The sequence below is a fragment of the Monomorium pharaonis genome, chromosome 9 (assembly GCF_013373865.1).
Source record: "Monomorium pharaonis isolate MP-MQ-018 chromosome 9, ASM1337386v2, whole genome shotgun sequence".
NCBI lineage: Eukaryota > Metazoa > Arthropoda > Insecta > Hymenoptera > Formicidae > Monomorium > Monomorium pharaonis.
This window is the reverse complement of record NC_050475.1, coordinates 7,325,540-7,344,103: the sequence shown is the minus strand read 5'-3', so window position 1 is coordinate 7,344,103 and position 18,564 is coordinate 7,325,540. Positions and strand designations below refer to the sequence as shown.

General features: G+C 36.5%; 1 protein-coding gene and 1 long non-coding RNA gene across 2 annotated transcripts; both read left to right on the top strand.

Annotated features, from left to right (window-relative positions):
* Positions 1–1,243: 1,243 nt before the first annotated feature.
* On the top strand, positions 1,244–3,275 carry LOC114255198. Its single transcript, XR_004964552.1, has 2 exons — positions 1,244–1,836; positions 3,026–3,275. It is a non-coding gene; the product is annotated as an uncharacterized LOC114255198 (long non-coding RNA).
* Positions 3,276–5,044: 1,769 nt separating this feature from the next.
* Positions 5,045–11,000, top strand: LOC105829131 (the record flags this gene model as incomplete). The annotated part of the gene is made up of 5 exons (XM_028193116.2): positions 5,045–5,841; positions 6,769–7,167; positions 7,542–7,716; positions 7,998–8,106; positions 9,057–11,000. Coding segments are annotated over 5 exons (1,557 nt in total), but the record flags the coding sequence as incomplete, so codon positions are not given.
* Between the last annotated feature and the right edge of the window lie 7,564 nt (positions 11,001–18,564).

Genomic DNA, 18,564 nt, shown 5'->3' with positions numbered 1-18,564 from the left:
TGCTGCTGCTGCTGCTACTGTTACATTTCTTTTTCGGATTACCGAGTCGTTCCATGGATGCCGCTTTCTGCTGACATCATTCTGCTATTCTCGAACCGCACATTAATAACGACCGCCCGATACTTTATTCGGCACTCCCGATATTACGGACAATATATCACACACAAGCAAAACGTAAACCGCGCGCGAGAATTTCACTTGGCGCGACCGTTACATTTGAAAAAATACGTGAAAAGGACGGCTCTCGTCTAATTGACAGCGAAAATCAACATGGTACGAAAGTGGCGTGACGTCACGTAACTTCGCGAAATGCAGGCCGAGGAAAACCGTTCGAATAAAAACTACGCGCCGAGACACAACGAACAGAGATAAATTCGTTTCGAAAATTTCGTATGCTCGCACGACGATTAGTAGCACTTCACAATTAGCACTCGCGATATTTTACAGGACGTATCCTCTTCGAGCAAACACTTGGCTCGAACACACACGCGAACACTTACTCGAGATCGAAGGCAAACGCACGACGCCGCGCTTTCGATCTCACGGCTCGCGTATCGTTTGCTAGCAGCACGACGGCACTCTCACCACAACACCGTACCTGCACAACACCGGACAATTCAATTCTGAACACGCGAGACACGCAGAGACACGCACGGAGTCGACAGCGCGTCCGACCGGCGCTGGAGTGGCGTACGTGACTGGAGCGCGGAGCAACAGAGCAACATGGCGGTAGCGGCGCAGGCGCGGCGAGTCAACAAGTCGGTCGCCTAGCAACGCCGAGTGGCGCCGACTAGCGCCGAGTACCGCCGAGTCTGTCTGCCAGCAGTCATGTACGCCACTCCAGCGTCGGTCGGACGTTCTGTTGACTCCGTGCGTGCTCGTGTATTCATTTGTGCGCAGGTACGGTGTTGAGTGGTTTTGAGAATGCCGTCGCGCTAACAGACGAGCCGTCCTTTTCACGTATTTTTTCAAATGTAACGGTCGCGCCAAGTGAAATTCTCGCGCGCGGTTTACGTTTTACTCGTGTGTGATATATTATCCGTAATATCGGGAGTGCCGAATAAAGTATCGGGCGATCGTTATTAATATGCGGTTTGATTCGAAATAGCAGGATGATGTCAGCAGAAAGCGGCATCCATGGAGCGACTCGGTATTCCGGAAAAGGAATGTAGCAGGAGCAGCGACAGCAAGTTTACTCGGTGAGTGAATTTTTATCAAATCAATTATTTGAATATATATCATGTATATGTAGAGACGCTGATGGATGAAAACACCGCGATGACCGCTTTCAGGTTCCTCTCTCTGCTATAACCTACGTGACCTACGCTCGGATCGAATACTGCCTAATCGGCCGAGCAGTGTCGAGTCAGTCAAATGTAGGTCACGTAGGTCGTAACAGAGCGCGCAACGGCTCACGGATAGATGGAGCACGATGTGCGGTGTGCCTGAGTGTGCTCGGAATCGCAGCACAAATTGTGGTCTTCTTTTGCGCGCGAAATCGATCATTCGATATGTACTGCTAATCGAAATCGAGGGAAGGAAAGAAAGAGAAAGAGAAGGGAAAGAAACGGGGAGAGAGAAAGAGAGAGAGAGAGAGAGAGAGAGAGAGAGAGACGTATGTACAATTGTACAAGTCAAAAGTCGAAAGGCGCAAAAGTTGGAAAATTGTGATTATGGTAGTTGCTGATAATTTGCTGGACCAGGATGTGGTTATTGATGATTAATTGTACACAAAATTCGTGATTTTCGTGAAATCACGGGAGAGAGACAGTAAGTTTTTTCACCGGATTGTCATTTCGGATTTTAATCCTAGCGAAGATAAAGATCTGAGCACAAGTAAGATTTACAGTTTCTTTTACATTCTATTGTCCCAATTTTTATTTCTTAAGTTTTGTTTACGTTTCTGTCTCTACTTTCCTCTTACGCTATTTGACTTACACTCCGATTTTTATTTTCGCCAGAGAAATGTTAATACGTAAAACATTGAAAATTTTTTGTAATTAACTTAACCTAGTCGATACGGATTATAATGATACAAGATGAATAATACATGTGTATGTGTGTGTGTGTTTGTCTATTTGTAACATACATATAAAATATTGAACTAAAAATATTTATAATAACATAATTACTTTAGTAGCACAATGGCAGTACAATTGGCTAAACATTGGTTATATTGGGAATGCATTGGCCAATGTTTTTTCAAATATAACGTCAATATTGGTCATGAAATATTGGTTCCAAATTAGAACGCAATTAATATGTTCAATATGAAAAATTGAATGGTTCAATGTTGAATTAATATTGAATCAGTATTACTGCTTAGACAGATTGGCTAAATAAGGTGAATACTTTACAATATTGGGAATATTTTTACATTATTTTCTAATATTGCGCCAATGTTTTGTGTTACTAGGTGTATGTATAATATGAATTTTATATATATATATATATAAAATTTTAGTACATATTTTATTATGTTGTTAATAAATCTAGATAGCATATGTTGATTCAGATATGTTTTGTATATGTTTTCTAAATGTATCTAACATTTCACAACTGTTTAGAAAATGTATATAAAATTAATTACTTGGCTATTTTTTATACCTCCCCCTTCACACACACACACACACACACACACACACACACACACACACACACACACACACACACACACACACACACACACACACACAGAGAGAGAGAGTTTATTTTTTAAAATTATTTTTTGTAAATAAAATTATATATATATATAGACACGTATATAATAAATTTGTGTCTGTATATCTTATTTATTTTTTTTCTTTGTGTAACTACTTAAATATCATTCACTACATTTAATACATAGAAATTTATAATTTAAAATAATTGAATATTAATTTTCCAAGCTTTATGTATTGATAATTTTTATAAGTTTGTACATACTATAACTTATGTTAAATTTATCTCTCATAACTTTCTAATATTATTTATAATTTAATTAGAACACTGTCTAATTTTTGTGAATGCATATGATCATTTGTAGGTAAATGCCGGAAGCTGTTCCACAGTCATAGAGTGGCGACTCACGGCGGGGTGTTCTCAAAAAATATTATGCGCACATTGTTTTCTCAACGTGACATTAACTTTATCGTTACTTCGTGGATTCGTTAATTTTCCTCCATAAATTGATGCTATCTCAGAATTTTCACACAAACAATATCAAATTCAATATCAGATCGCGATTGTTGCTGCGTTTGAGGTAACGTGATACACGAAAATTTATCATCTTAAAAGAAAAACAAGTATTATGAAAAACAGCAGATTTCCCGAGAGCGGCGTCGATAAACGACAGGTAAAAATTATGTGTGCTGTATTAAATTATTATAGTTGTATTTAGAAAGAATTGATTAGTAGGGCAAAATTTGTAGACATTAAATTTTATATCAGTTAGATTATTTGTTTTCATTACTGTGATTAAATAATTAAATATAAATAATAACAGTTGTAATTAAAAAAAAAATTACATGAAACGTTTCATAATTTACAGATATTTACACAATTCAAATTGTATGAAATAAGAAAAAATATTTTATTGATATAATACAGAGGTATAAATATAGATAATAATGCAGCAACTTCATTTTTTTATAATGCTACTTTCAATCCAATTGCTGTAAATATTTGATACAATTATCAGCATTTCATGTTTAAAATTTTTAATTAATTTATGCACAAACTAATTTCTGTAAAATACAAGGAAACATGATAATTTGTGATAATTTTTAAATAATTTTTGAAACTAAAGAAAAATATATTAATCATTCTATTAAAAAATGTATTAAGAAAGAAAAAAACAGCAAATAAAATGATTTTTTAAGCAAAGTAATCTACATAATTTTATTAAAGAAATCTATGCATTAAAATTAAATATGCTTTTTTATTTGTAGACTATTAAATTATCAATTATTTACGAAGCAAATAAAAAGCGTCATACTAGTTTTTAAATTTGTTTATTTACAGAATTACTCTCAATCTTTATGAATAATAACGTAAACAAGATAATCGACAAGAATTATTCAGTATCTTAGAAACTGGGGACCGGAAGCACATCAGAATTTTGAATAAATTTAATACAATTTCTGTACGGAGGACAATAGCGACGGGAATCGCAGAATGATGCACGATTAATCGCAAATCACGAATTTTGCCAAAGGAATGAATAGCAGTCCTCGAAATCAATTGAGGTAAAAAGTTAAGTGCAGTCATATATATATATATATATATATATATCTCAAAATAGTATTTAAAAAATCGGTATGTTTATTAAATATATTAGTTGAACTATAAGATTATAAATTATAAAACACCGTACAACATCGAAGACACATAGAAAACGATTTCTTTGAATATTTTTTCTTTATTTATTTAGATTTACTTATTTTATTTATTTTATTTAAACAACATAATGTTGTACGAAACGTTATCTCTGTTGACTGATAAAAGTTTTATTGAATCAAACATTATTAACGACTAATCAAATAATCGCATTTGTTTTTTCAAAACAGTTTTGTTCGTTAGTATTCCAAAATATATTTTTATTTATAGTAAATTTTGTTAAATCTAAAGAAGTCTCTCTGTGTAGAACTTTTAACAGAGATGAGAATAGTACTTTCTTAACCCTGTACACACAATAGATAATTTTATTCTATAAATTTTTTAAAATTTGTATACATTTAAAAATGTAATTTATAATATACAATATTTATATATTACAATTTTTAAAAAATGAATAACCATTTAAATACTTCTTAGAGATGTTGAAGTATAAAAGTGAGAGTCACTACGGAATTTTTTATATTTGTAAAAATAATGAAAATGAGTTCAGAAGTATCATAAAACCTCATGTGTACAGAACGTTATAATTTGCATTGAATACGACTATAAAAAGAGTATAAAAAGAATATATTGAAAGTATCATTGTTCGTGTATTAACTGTTTCGATGCTGCTTCATTTATACATATCGTCGCGGGAATAATTTTAATCGATCGCGCCTGATTGTCGTTCACACCTGTGCGTAGTATCTATATACGTAACTGCTCGCATCACAATCGTGGTGGGCGGCCAAATGAGATAGAATTGAGGATTGTGAGCACAGATGTTTCTAGTACCGCGGGCACCGAGGATCGGGTGACGACGAGAGTGACCGTATCCGCCTGCGAGTCTTCCTCCTCTCGCCTCGGCGAGTTCTCTAGGACCGCGGACGTCGCGCGTCCTTCGCCGAGGAGTCGGAAGTGCCTGTGCCCGTCGCGACCGTCGACAGCGAATCGCTGCGCCGCGCGGCCACCCTTTCGCAGACGGGTCTCCTTCAGCGACGCCACCAGCGTCATCGACGTCGGCGACGATGATCACTGTTGCCGCAGCACGATGCAGGATGACGACGATTTAGCGAGCGACAGGGAGACCGAGAGCAAAACGGAGCGAGAGACGTTTTATGACATTTGGCAGGCTGCGGACGACTCGTTGGCCGGCAGAAGCGATGACGGATACTCGGATAGTACACCAAGGATCGTCGACAATTACGCGGAGAACCGAAGTTGCGGAGTATCGGGTTGCGCTCTCGACAGCAACAAAGGCCGGCAGTCGGAGAGTATTGGCGAGAAGCGGGCAGTCGAGAGCGATGACGCATGTCCGACGGATCGCATTGCAGGCGGAAATAAGGCAAGAAGCAACGAGGATGATACCGCGTGGAACGAGGACCTGTCAAGCTCCACCCGCAAGAACGTAGATTCAATTGGCCGTGACGAGTATCGTATGCGAGGAGGCTGCGGCGGATGTTGCGGCGGACCGGCGCGCGAAAAGTGGGTGAAACGGCATCGTTGCGCATGTTGGAACGTCGGAAATTTTGACATTCGTTGTTTGCAATCTTCCTACGAGCCTTTCGCGAGACGAATAAACTGTCGGTTGAAAAGGGAAAAGAGTTATGACGAGTCAATCGAAACTTGCAAATATTTATGTGGCCCTCTTGAAAAAAGAGAAAATTTGCAATACACATAAATCTTTAACGACCATATCGAAAATATTCGAGCAAACTGAACATCGCGCATTGAACATTATTATAATAAAAGTTGCTTTCAAGTAAACCAAGATTGATTGGCAATACATAGAGATGTGCGAACTATTCAAATACAAATTGAATCTTATTTGATTACGATTTGATTCGAATTTGAATATCCATGATTTGAATCCGAGCTGTTCGATTTCAAAAGAGGTTTGAATACGAATCGCTGCTATTGACAGTCTTATAAAATCATATTTGTATTAATAACTTTATATCATATAATATTATTTCTCTTACAATATAAACAGTTTTTATTATTATAAATATGTTAATATTCAATCTAACATAATACTGTTGTTTAAAAATGATATATCAATGATTCGATTCGAATTTAAATATCTATAATTGGAATCTGAGCTATTTGACAATTTCGAAAAAGATTTGAATTACAGATATTGACAATCTTATAAAATCACATTTATATTTAAAATGACTTTATATATCATATAGTATCATAATATTATTTTCTTATCATATAAAAATCTTTTGTTATTATTTGCATTAATATTTAATCTAACATAATAATACTGCCAATTAAAAGTTATGTATCAATGGTTCGATAATTTAATCCGAATTTGAATAAAGAAATAAAATTCGATTCGATTTGATTCGTCATAAAAAGAACTCCGATTCGCAAATCTCTAACAATATAATATTTTCGGTGCAGCTTCTGGAGGAGTTCGCAGGATTACGGTTGCCGTTGCCGAGGACTCGCGCCGGAACCGAGTGAATTATGCGCGCCTAGTACAGACAGAACTAAGACAGTGTGCGTTACGTCGTTTTCGCGTTCCTGTTGCCGTTGTGCCCGAATCTGCAAGAAGGCGGCCAGATGCGAGCCTCCCTCGTATATGACGGGCGTTCGAAGTTGCGACGGTGGTGGATGTTGCGGCGGCGGCTGCTGCTGTGGAAAATCTGATAAGATCTGCGCATCGTCGCCGAAGATCTACAACTCGCCGGCTCATTTCTCGCGCAGAAGATCGCCTTGCGCTCCGCGTTGTTCATCGCAATCCCCTTGCTCACTCGGTGCCTGCAGAAACTGCTGCAGTAGATCCAATAACTGTAGAAGGTGCGAACAATATTGGTGTATATACAAAATATTTAAAAATAATTTTTCCACTATATAGTTCACTTCCGATCAGTGGAGTCAAATTTAAGATTAGAATCAGACGAAAGTCGAATAGAGATGATGATGCACACATTGACAACGCACATAAGTGTGGCTTGAGAACTTTTGGACGCACACTTTTGCCTGAATCTGATCTTGAAATGGACTTTCGATTAATTTGGAATTAAATTTTTTTCGAATTAATACTTTTATGTGATTTAAATCGTAATTTGTTGGACGACGACAAAAATAAAAAGAAAATAGAAGAAAGAGAATTCGCGTCATTGACCACGCTGTGGTTTATTTTACAAGAATGATTTCGTTCTATGTCGCAGGTCGCGCAGCCCGAGATGCCTGTCTGTCGTAGGTAGCGGATGCTGCGGCGTCAACGACAGCACGAAATGCGGCTCCGATGGTGTCTGTTGCCGGCTGAGATTGCCGTGCGAGTGCCTCGGTGGCGGCCTCGACTGTCGGCGATGCGGAAGAAAGGTCTATCAGGCTGAAATGCAGGTAAGGTGCAATTGTTAAAGAGATAGTATCGAGAAATCGAGATTGTGTTGTCGTTTACGTCAAGTTACATTGCAACGCAAAAAATGTGTGCATTTAAACGAACACACATATGCAAAGAATATCTGAATGTCATTCTGTGGATCCACTACATTGAGTGGATAGAAATATTTAAAAAATAATTTTACCGTGTTGCAATAAGTTGCGCAATACACAGTAGAAAACAGGAAAGGATTTTGAGAGGAATATTAAAAGTTCTTACGTGTAATTTATTGCTTTCCAAGATCGCCTCCGGAGCGCAGTACCATAATATTTGCTTCAGTTGCTTTTGTTGCCGAAAGCCGCTGGAACCGCTGACCTATCAGGAGAATGGCGGCGAGATCTATTGCAAACGTTGGTATTAGTGTTCTTTTACACTGGTATTAGTGTTAGTAATTTTCCAGCAAAATAAAATTGAAAAAGAAAGCCAGAAAAATATAGGAAAAAACGTTCTCAATAATGAGCTACTAATATTCGTAATTTACTGGAAAAATAAAATTGAAGAAATCAGGTTTTTCCATTTTTTTTTTTAATTCGGAAAAGTACCAATGTGATTAAATAACACCGGGCTTTATTGATGAGTTTTATTAGATTTTTTAAATGTGAAAAAAATCTTAAAACAATATTGCTATAATTGGACGATAGAGGTGATCTTAAAAGAAAAAAATCAGAAAAATGTGACAAGAATATTTTTTTTGTTCTTATTTCTAATATTTAGGGTTCACTACATGAATTTTGTTGTACTACGTATAGTTATTACAATATCATAATCGACCGTACGTAAACTGGAAAAATATAATTATTAAAACTTATTTGTATGTCATGAAGTCTGTATAACTATATAATTATAATTGAGGTTTTATTTTACTATAAATTAATAATTACACAAATAAATGTCGCTGTGATAATACAAACTATTTTTATATTTATTGTAACTAAAACTGTAGTTACAATAACTATAGCATAGTTTATTAAACTATGTGTGATAAAATTCGTATAATTATCACTTTACAGTTGCTACAACTATAGAATTTTTTCTGAGTGTACTAATGTAATTTCGATTAAACTTATTTCCTACCCTTTTCTTAATTCTTAAAACTAGAAAAAAAGTAAGAAGGACGTTAAATCAAGATTAACATTAATCCACGTTAGTAGAAATTGACCTTAGGAGAGATAGATGGCTTTTCTTTGAGCTTTTCTCGTGCTCTTTGCACTCTTTTCGCTTGATTCGCCAGATAATATTATCATGTTCGGCCAATTAAGATTACCCATGTTAACTAAGTCTCTTCCACCAAATTGCGCAGAATGTTACGTTCGTAATTTCGGTCCGCAAGGATACGGCTACGGTGTGGGAGGTGGCGTGCTGCAGACTCCCCTGTGACTGCTCGTCGACTGCCTAATATTGGGGGTATCGTACACGTGTGAGACTCAAGTACAGTTATGACGTTTCCTCATGCGCTTCTGTTTCTTTATAACGACAGTTATGTCACGCGTGAAGGAGCTTGATGCACATCGAGGTTTTCGCTTGTACGTGGCGTCGTAACATCTTGTACATTCTTTTTTTCGCAGCGAATAAACCTTGTGACCGAATATACTCAGCGACGTTATTGCTTTTGATATTCAATCCGTTTATTCGGTAATAAGTCGCGAGAGGAAAGTAAAATCCGAACGTGCAAGAGCAAGACTCCGAGTTGTGAGTCAAGAGGGAAAACAAGGAGAGGTCGGAAAGAAAATCTGCAGCAGAAGAGGAAAGGAGAATAATGCACTCGATTTATTGAGTCTCTCTCTGCCAGTGGTGAATTGCGCGAAATGACTCGTCGGGGATCGATTGCGGAGTAAACTGGATACATATGAGACTGAGGAAGGAGGGGTGGGAGGAGGAGGGTTAACGAGGCGGGAAGGCAGGAAAAGGATTCGCGACGCAAAGAAGAAAAAGGCCGGGAGCGAGCGGGGTGCTCCGCGTTTCGGAAGGAAAGGGATGGCGGGTGGGCGAAGGGGTACGTTCGCGGGTTTGCAAAACAGAGAGGACGAGGCGGCGGACGACGGGAGAGGGTCGGGGGAGGAGGAGAAAGAGAAAGAGAGGAGGAGGAAAGAGTGAGTGGTTGGTTTATTGAGTCTCTCTCCGGCGCGGTGGATTTGTGCGCGCTGAGAGGAAGGCGCAGGCAGGGGGGCGTTTATATAGCTTTCAGGCGCAGAAGCTTAATCTAATTTCAAATATAAATCTGTTCTCTCTCCGCGCTCTTTCTCTCTCTCTCTCTCTCTCTTTCTTTCTCTTTCTCTCTCGTTTTCCGTCCCACTCTCCTTTTCTCCTCGCGCTCTTTTCCTTCCATCTGCCGCGGCGCCCTTCCTGTCCGCGTGTAGAGAGCGCGCCGCGCTTACATTATACTCGCTACCCGGGCTACGAATAATGTTTTTCGCATTTCCCATTAACGGTACGGGACACTACGGATTTTACGGCGGCGGCAACGGCGCGTCGTTCAACCGGCGAACTACCGGCGCTTCGTCGCGCGCTGCGCGTTTTCGATATGGGTACAATTATGGAAGCAATAACGCGTTAGGTCTGAAGAAAAGTCGCGTATAAGTGTCTGCTTTTCTTCCCACGCCGCCCTGATCTTTTACCAGTCTTTTTTCTTTTTTTTTCCGTAGAATCTATGGAACTGGGTATTGAATTGTGCATCGAATATTGCCTTCTATAAAATTTATGAGAAGCAGTTTGACGCGCGACCTAAATTCTCTTGAATTTCGCGACTCGACTCTTTTCATAAATTTATTTATGAACTCCGCACTGCACTGAATGAAACCTTCACGTGTCTTTTCAGGGAAAATTAATAATTTGTTCCTTTTATATTTCCATATGATTTATTCAATATCGTAAAGATTTGTTTATGCGCAAAGAAAAGAATACTCTTATTTCTAGAATATCTTTATTTTTAAAATGTTAAATTTTGAAATGAACCAAATCATCGATATTCTTATATTAGTAAATATCTTTAAATTAGCTTTAAAGAATTTCAAATTTTTTTACAACAATTAAAGTACAATTTAAAAATTTGCTTTGTAATTTTTAAACTTTTTTTGAGTTACAAAAACTTTTTTGTTAGGTAGTATGAAATTAGCCTTTATTTTGGTGTAGTTTAATTGTGTAAAACAATGTGGAATTTCTTAAATTATTGTAAAGATATTTTTTAATAAAAAAATGTCGACAATTTGCTTTAGAATTTTCTATAGATACATATAATTTGCTTAAAACATTTTATTTTAAATTAAAAAAATTTAATTTTAAATAGTTTTGTGAAGAAAAAAAATGTTGACAGAAAAAAATATTGAATAAAAAATAACAATATTTTGAAATCAAGCATTAAAATCTTTTGATATGATATTGTTATAAAAACAATTAAATATTGTCCATTTTGATGACTAACGATATTGAAATAAAAAAATATATTTTGTTAAAATAAAAATTATTAAATTCTTGAAAGAAGACTAAAATATATAGGCAACATTATCGTTGTTATTAAAATATTATTTCTTGCTTATATATGAAACAATGATTATTATATGAAATATATTAGTTTTAATTTAATATTAGTATCTTTTGGGTGCGCGGTATTATAAAGAATTTTTTTCATGTAAGTTCAAATTTCCCAGTCAGTTTCTTTTAAGATACATCACCAGTGCTTGTCGACGATTACTCGGGGCCACCGAATATTTACACTACAATTCGGCGGGAATAATTCCCGATTTTTTTCGCCGCGCGTCGCCCGGCGAGTCTATGCCATTTACCAATGTAAACTGGTGTATTTAAATTGGCCCTCGGGCCAATGGGCCGACGGGACCGAAAATTTAAAAACGCTGGCCGCAATTTTTTTCCACCACCGCGGCGACGGTGGCGATGCACCACCACCACCACCACCACCACCACCACTACCACCACCACCACCCGGTGCACCGAAATCGGCAAAATATCTCTTTCCGTTTGACGGCCGCCGATTCGGCCCGGGTCTTTTGTGCGCCGCGTGGCGCGCTTATTTCGAACCGGTATGAAAATCAATTATTTCGTTAATTCGTGCGTTACATTGGCTGTCACGGGGCCATCACTGTGAGCGACAGCGGCCCAAGGCGCTATTTTTCAATTCCCGATGTCGCCCCCGCCTTTCGCGAACCCGTATTTCCGTCCCGTTTTGTCGTTCCCGGCGGCCTTATCTTTATATATATTCCCTCTGCCTCTCTCTCTCTCTCTCTCTCTATCTCTCTGTCTTTGTGTTTCGATTTTGAGTTCATATTTGAAAATCTCCAAGTTCTGCAAGTCTTGAATTTTGCTATATTTTTACTTTAAAAGTTATGGATACTTTTTTAAATCATTTTAATTACCTGAGATGACTCAGGTAGTTGGCATTTTTTGCAAAATTAAAAATTATTCTTATATATAAAACCAGTCACAACTAGAACTGAGAATTTCAAGCGTTACATGTAAATTTATCTGTTTTAAAACTATAAGATCGATCGATGTTAATTAAATTTCTGCCTCATTAATTTCACTTGCATCATTAATAAGCTCCACAATAATATCAGTAAGCATCTACAAAAACAATCAATAAATTGCATTTTAATAATTTGATATTTGATTTTTGCTTCTGAATTCTCAATTGATTAGCATCCTGCAGCTTGAAAAAAAATTACATAACATTTTCATTATATAATCGATTGTAATATGTGTCAGGATTTTTTATAAATAAAGGTGGAATTATTTTTTAGAGGGTAAAAATTAAATTTTTACTTTTTTCATATAATAAAATTACGCGAAATGATTTGAAATTGATATTTGCTCGTATTAACACAACAAATGTTTTTAAAAACAAAATTGTTATATATTTCATAAAATTTTCATATAATCGTTTTCGTACAATCCTATGAAAATCACGTTTCCCAAGAGCCAATTTTTTTACGCGAAGGCCATTTAATATGCTTTTAGTTACGTGTGTAACAACGCTCGTTCCATACGTAAAAGTTCCTTTAATTTGGTCGTTCCATATGCAAAAGTAACTTTAATTTATTGCAATGCGTCTGACTGCTCCTAATTAACGTACGTAGCGCGAATAAAACACGGTACAGTTGATGCGTGATATGAGTTCCAGTCTCTACGTCGCGAGCGAGTGTATAATTAATTACCAGCATTTGGACATGCGCGTAACAGTAAAATCGCGGCGGCGACGATTCACGAGCGCGCACTCCGCTCCACACACATCCACACATCCACGGTGGCGTATAACGTCCGAGATTAATATCGTCTCATTTGTCAAAGTACGACAAAGTACGTCTTTCGGCGCGTCTCTCTGTGACGGGGAGAGAGGGGGGAAGGGGAGGGGAACCCCCGTTTAGGGGAGGGGCGCCAAACACAAACGGACCGGACCCCAAAACGGGCCCCAAACACTGTCACAACATATCCACGGTAACGGGACTCTCTTTCTTCGACGATGTGTTAAAAGCGGCGCGTTATTAATAGCGCGTTATGAATTAGCCATTTTTGTGCGCGGCAGGTAGTGGGCCGCCGCGTGTGTTCCCATGATACGTTTTCGATTGGCGCGGGGAAGTGGGCATGTTTCGGGCCTCATAAAATCGACACGACGCAAATATATATTCACGCGGTACTTGGAGGAGGAAGGAGAGAAAAAGGGAAACAGATATAAATTTGCCGCGGGAAGATATACTGCAATTGACGTCCGTACTGAATGGAAGCGATATGTCTCTGCGTATTTGATGCGCTGCCCTTATTTGACGTAATAAGCTATTCAGATAATGTTTTATCGCGTCTCACTCGCGTTTGATGATCACTTGATTCTGAAAGACTAATCTGGCTCTTACCCTCTACGTAGCGATTTGCTCTACAGGAACGATAAAAGTAAAAAAGTAAAGATATTTCAAATTATTAAAATTTTGTAATGTTAGTAATTACTTTTGAAATGTGATTTTCGTGTAATCTACAGACATACCGTAGAGGAATAGTTATCGTCAGTTCTTCACTCACAATCAGTGTTGAACGGCTATTAAAAATTTTTTTGCGGACAACGCAAATGTGATAATTTTTAGTTATGTTGTTGTTGTAACAAATGATCGATATACAACATTTTGCAATTTTCCCGTTTGCGTCATTCCACGATATTTTTGCCCGCTCGGAGATTTCAAAACGTCTAATGCTTTTTTAGCGTTATAATATAACTTATTAACTAAAAAATTAAATAATAAATAATAAAACTTATTATTAAATGCGATAAAAGGAAAAATTCCGAAACTATCGCGCAGCTCCAAATAAACGAGGTGCATATTATTTTTGAGACTATCGGGCGATAAAATAAAGCTTGGGCTAAACTGTGCGAAGTGGCAGATGCACAGTCTGTTTGCGGTTGGAAAAGTGAATAGCCCCATCTCGTGGCACGAGGGAGGAGGGCGGCGGCGATCTTATCCCGCGTGTCTAATTGCCTGACACGTGGACGCTACCGTAAAGAATCTCCCGCGTGCATTTAGAATACATTGCTGTCCATCCGGGCTAGTGCTGAAGGGGTAGCGGATCTCATCTCTGAAATGACGCTTGTCGAATCGGCGGTATTTAAATCGAATTAATAACGAGCCTTGGGAGCATCACGCCCGCTTCGGTCACGTTAATTTATTTAATTCGTTGATTTATATACATGTGTAAGAGGAAGTTGCAATGAGAAGTGCATTCAGCACTAAGCTATACAGAAAAAAATTAGTATTAATTCGAGAATCATTGCCTCATAAAGTCTTTTTTGAAAAATTTTATTATTTGAAATTTTAGTAAAATATTATATATTATTGTTAAAATAATTTAAAGAGAGCATAATGATTATTTTCATAATAAGTATTAATATTGTAAGTATTAAAAAAATATAATTCTTGGTTTAAAGCTACTGTTATCCTCTGTCTGATATTTTTTTCCTCTTCACTCATAAAAATTATTCCTGAATAAAGAAAAATATATTTCTTTCAGTGAAACTATACAAAATTTTTTCATGTTAGCACACTATGTCTGTTGAAGATTATCACATTTTTTAAAGATTTTGTATATTTTTGCTTATATATGGGACAATGTAGACTAGAATGTAGAAAAATTGTATTTGTTACTAATTTTTTTCTGTGTATCACAAGTATTGCCATTTTACATGTCAAAAAATGTGTTACATAATATAAATAAAACTAATAAAATTAATAAAATATTTTACTTAAACGTTCAACTTTTTTTTCAGCTGTAAATCCAGTGAAATTAATTTGGTTGTTTGAGATCGAATTGTATAAAACTAAGACCCATGCGAAACTGTGATTTTTATATAATTTAACGATCGTGAATAACAAATTTAAGGATCGTAACGATCCACGCACCGGGTAAACCAAATGCCAAGCAAGTCACGCGTGCAATTTCTCGGATGCGAGAAACACTCTTGCGAATTTTAGGATTAAATTTCGAAGCGAGGGATTCGAGAGAGGGGAGGGTCGATTTCTCCCGTCGATGAAAATCGGTCAAGCCTCGGATATTTGCACGGGCCGTCCGTTGGTACACCAATACGATGTAATAACAAAAACGCTAATAATAATATGACGGAGCGCGCAGGACGGGGTCCCGGGTGCGTGCAGCGTGCGCGCGTTTAATTTGCATGGTATAAATCGCGTTTCCGGTCGAGCACGCAACGCAAACACGCGTTACCGTTTACGCCCTCGGATCCCTCCCCGGTGAGAAGGATAGTCGCACTCTCGCGTCGCGTCGTATTGTGTGACCCCGCTAATTTATGATTCGATAAATAAATCAGCGCCGTTTCGCTCCCCCTCCTCCCTCCCCTCCTCCTTCTCTTCTCCTCCCTCTCCTCCTTGCCGCGTATCCCGTTTTGTTGTGCTTGCTCGCTCGCACACACTTGTAAGATGATCTTTGGGGGTTACGCCCAGTTAAACATCGCACGGTTACTATCGTCGGACCACGTCGGAGGGTAGCTTGGCCCTACCCCCTTTCCCCCTTTCTTCCTTCGGTTGAACCGAATTCTCTTCTGCGTTCGTTTAGCTTACGCACGCCGATGCGTGACGTCCCCGAGTGGTGTTCTTGATTTCGTTACGTTTCATGATCCGTACGCACGAATCATGAATATTCACGGTGCACTTGCACGCGCCGCTAAATTTTGATATGTGCAAATTATAACGTAACAGATCAATTGATTTTCAAATCATAAGTACGTCCATAACGTTTGGATGATACCTTCATAAGGTATCTTTATCTAAATCCTTCTTTGTTCAGTGTTATTATTAGTGTAATGACTGGACATTCTAATAAGTGAAAAAGAATTAAAGTAACATTCAGAAATGTTGATTTTATGTGTATTTTTTGAACGTTTTAAAATAATATTGTATAAATTATATAAATTTCAGAATTTTGTTTAATACATAATTTTTTTAAACATTGTTGAAACGTTTTAAAAATATTATCTCCAAGTCATGATCAATATTTGTTTAAATTGATGTTGTATACATACGACATATAAAAAAAACGTTAAATATTATTGAATATTGTGATAACATATAGTAGTAACGATTTTATGCTTATTGGATATGTTTCTGATAATTGATTCTGCGTGAAAAAAGAGATTAGTTGCAGTTGATTGCAGCAGCAAAAATCTGTGCGCGGCAGCTGAATTTCAGCTGTATCCAACTGAAATTTAGATTCTTGCTACTTGTAACTAATATTTTTTTTCCGTGTGCTTGCTCTCCAAGAACCGCTAGAACAACCAGCATTAAATGCATAGCTATCTATTTCTATCTTTCTTAGTTTTTATTTTTAACTTCTTTGCGTATTGTTATTATTTTAATTTCTTTAATATTTAAATAATTAATCCAAAAATTAAAAATCCGATAAAAATTACCTTAGTTCTTAATTTAATCTAGAAATCTAAAACCCGTCATTTTGACGGGTTTGGTTGTTCTAGTGTTAAAAAAATGTTATTTTAATTCAAGTCACACCCGACAATTCTATTCCTCTACACACTGTCATAATTTATTTCTCTGGAAAAAGTACATGATATCTTTTTTTTAATACGAAACAAACTAAATTTTGAGTATGTGAAATTTAGTTAGCGTACCGCGAATACGAAACAGTGTTCTTCTTATGCAGTAAGAAGACTCCTAGATACTCCAGATACTCGCTCATCATATTTCAATCGTTTCTCCAAAGCCGAAATAAACGACTACGACTTCGCGGCCTGAAATTTACGAGCGGACCCGAGCGGCAGTGTAATGGCCTCGGGTGCGGAGTCAGACCCATTTCCCTTCGCGTTTTTATTATTTTCTGATAGCGTGTTTACGAGGATAGATGAATGGAAACGTATTTTATGGGACAAGTATGGGTTTTAGATTAGGTAACTTTGACGCTTTTACAAAATATATATACCTAAATATGTATAAGAAACAGTCCCTCTTTATAGTTTGGCAAACTTCGAACGGGGTACCACTTACTTGTTCATGACCTACGTTTTAACGATTCAATAAATTCACGTTGACCTGAAAATATCTGCTATATCTCATGTTTTTAAATCATGTTGTGATTCATTTGATTGCAATCAAAGTATACAAAGAATATACTAAAGAATATTCTAAATTAAAAAATGTGTATATTAAAATGTTCTAAAATGCATATATTTAATTTATAACTTTTTAAACTTTTAAAAAATTGGCAATTATTTTTTCCTATAATAATCTTTTTTCATATTTTTAATATATTTTAATGTTTTCTTGTTTCTATTATTTCTGATTTTTTTGCAATTTTTAAAATTGTCTAGTTAGGTTTACTTTATAAAATTATTTTACCGTACTATATTTGTAAACAAAAAATATGATTATTATTCTTTTTAATTTGCCATTAATTATGAGTTTAAAAAAAAATTTTATTATAGTGTTTATTTTTAATAAATATTTTGGAATAGTTTATTTTTTTAGTATGTACATTATATATTTTATTTAATTTTAATTGTATAAAATGGCTTATAAAAAATATTTTATGTAACAGAAAGTAACTTAGATTAAAATGTTTCTAATTTATTTTAATTGCATGAAAAATTTGTATATTTATACATAAATAAAATGTAAAAGTACATTTGAGTTGAGAAGAATAGTTGATGAATATAATACCGAACATGTTAAAATAACTAATTTAAGCCATTTTTTTTAATAGAGAGAAAGAGAAAAAATTATTTTTATATTTGTATGTTTCATTCTTTGTGTGCAATGTTTTCAGTGTTCTTATCTCTTTTTGCAATTTTAAATATTTAACTTTTCTGAATTTAATTATTTTAATTTTATGATTTGAATATAGCTTACTTTTATTCGTGGATGGGTATAATCATGGCGAACATAATGGTAATGCGAAATTATTACCTGACTAGTTTGTTGTAAGCGAAAATAGCCGGTAAACTGGTAACGGGTACATGTAGGCAGTCGTTGCGAAAAAAGGGGTTGAGCGGTGAAGGTTACAGAGAGAAAGAGAGAGAGAACGAAAGAGAGAAGTAAAATAAAATCAGAACGGTGTCATATGCGCCTGCTTGCATGATAAATGTAGCGATTTAAAATCGAAATTTCTCTTTTCGTGTGCACGACGAGCCTCGACGTTTGACTAATGGTCCCGCATTAACTATTGGAGCATTAATAGAACGGCGCGCGGAAATTTTGAAAAATACATTCACCCCGACAAGAGAGATTAATATTTTGCAGCTCTATCTGCTTCGCTGCACTGTACGCCGCGCATTCTACGGCCCACACGGACGG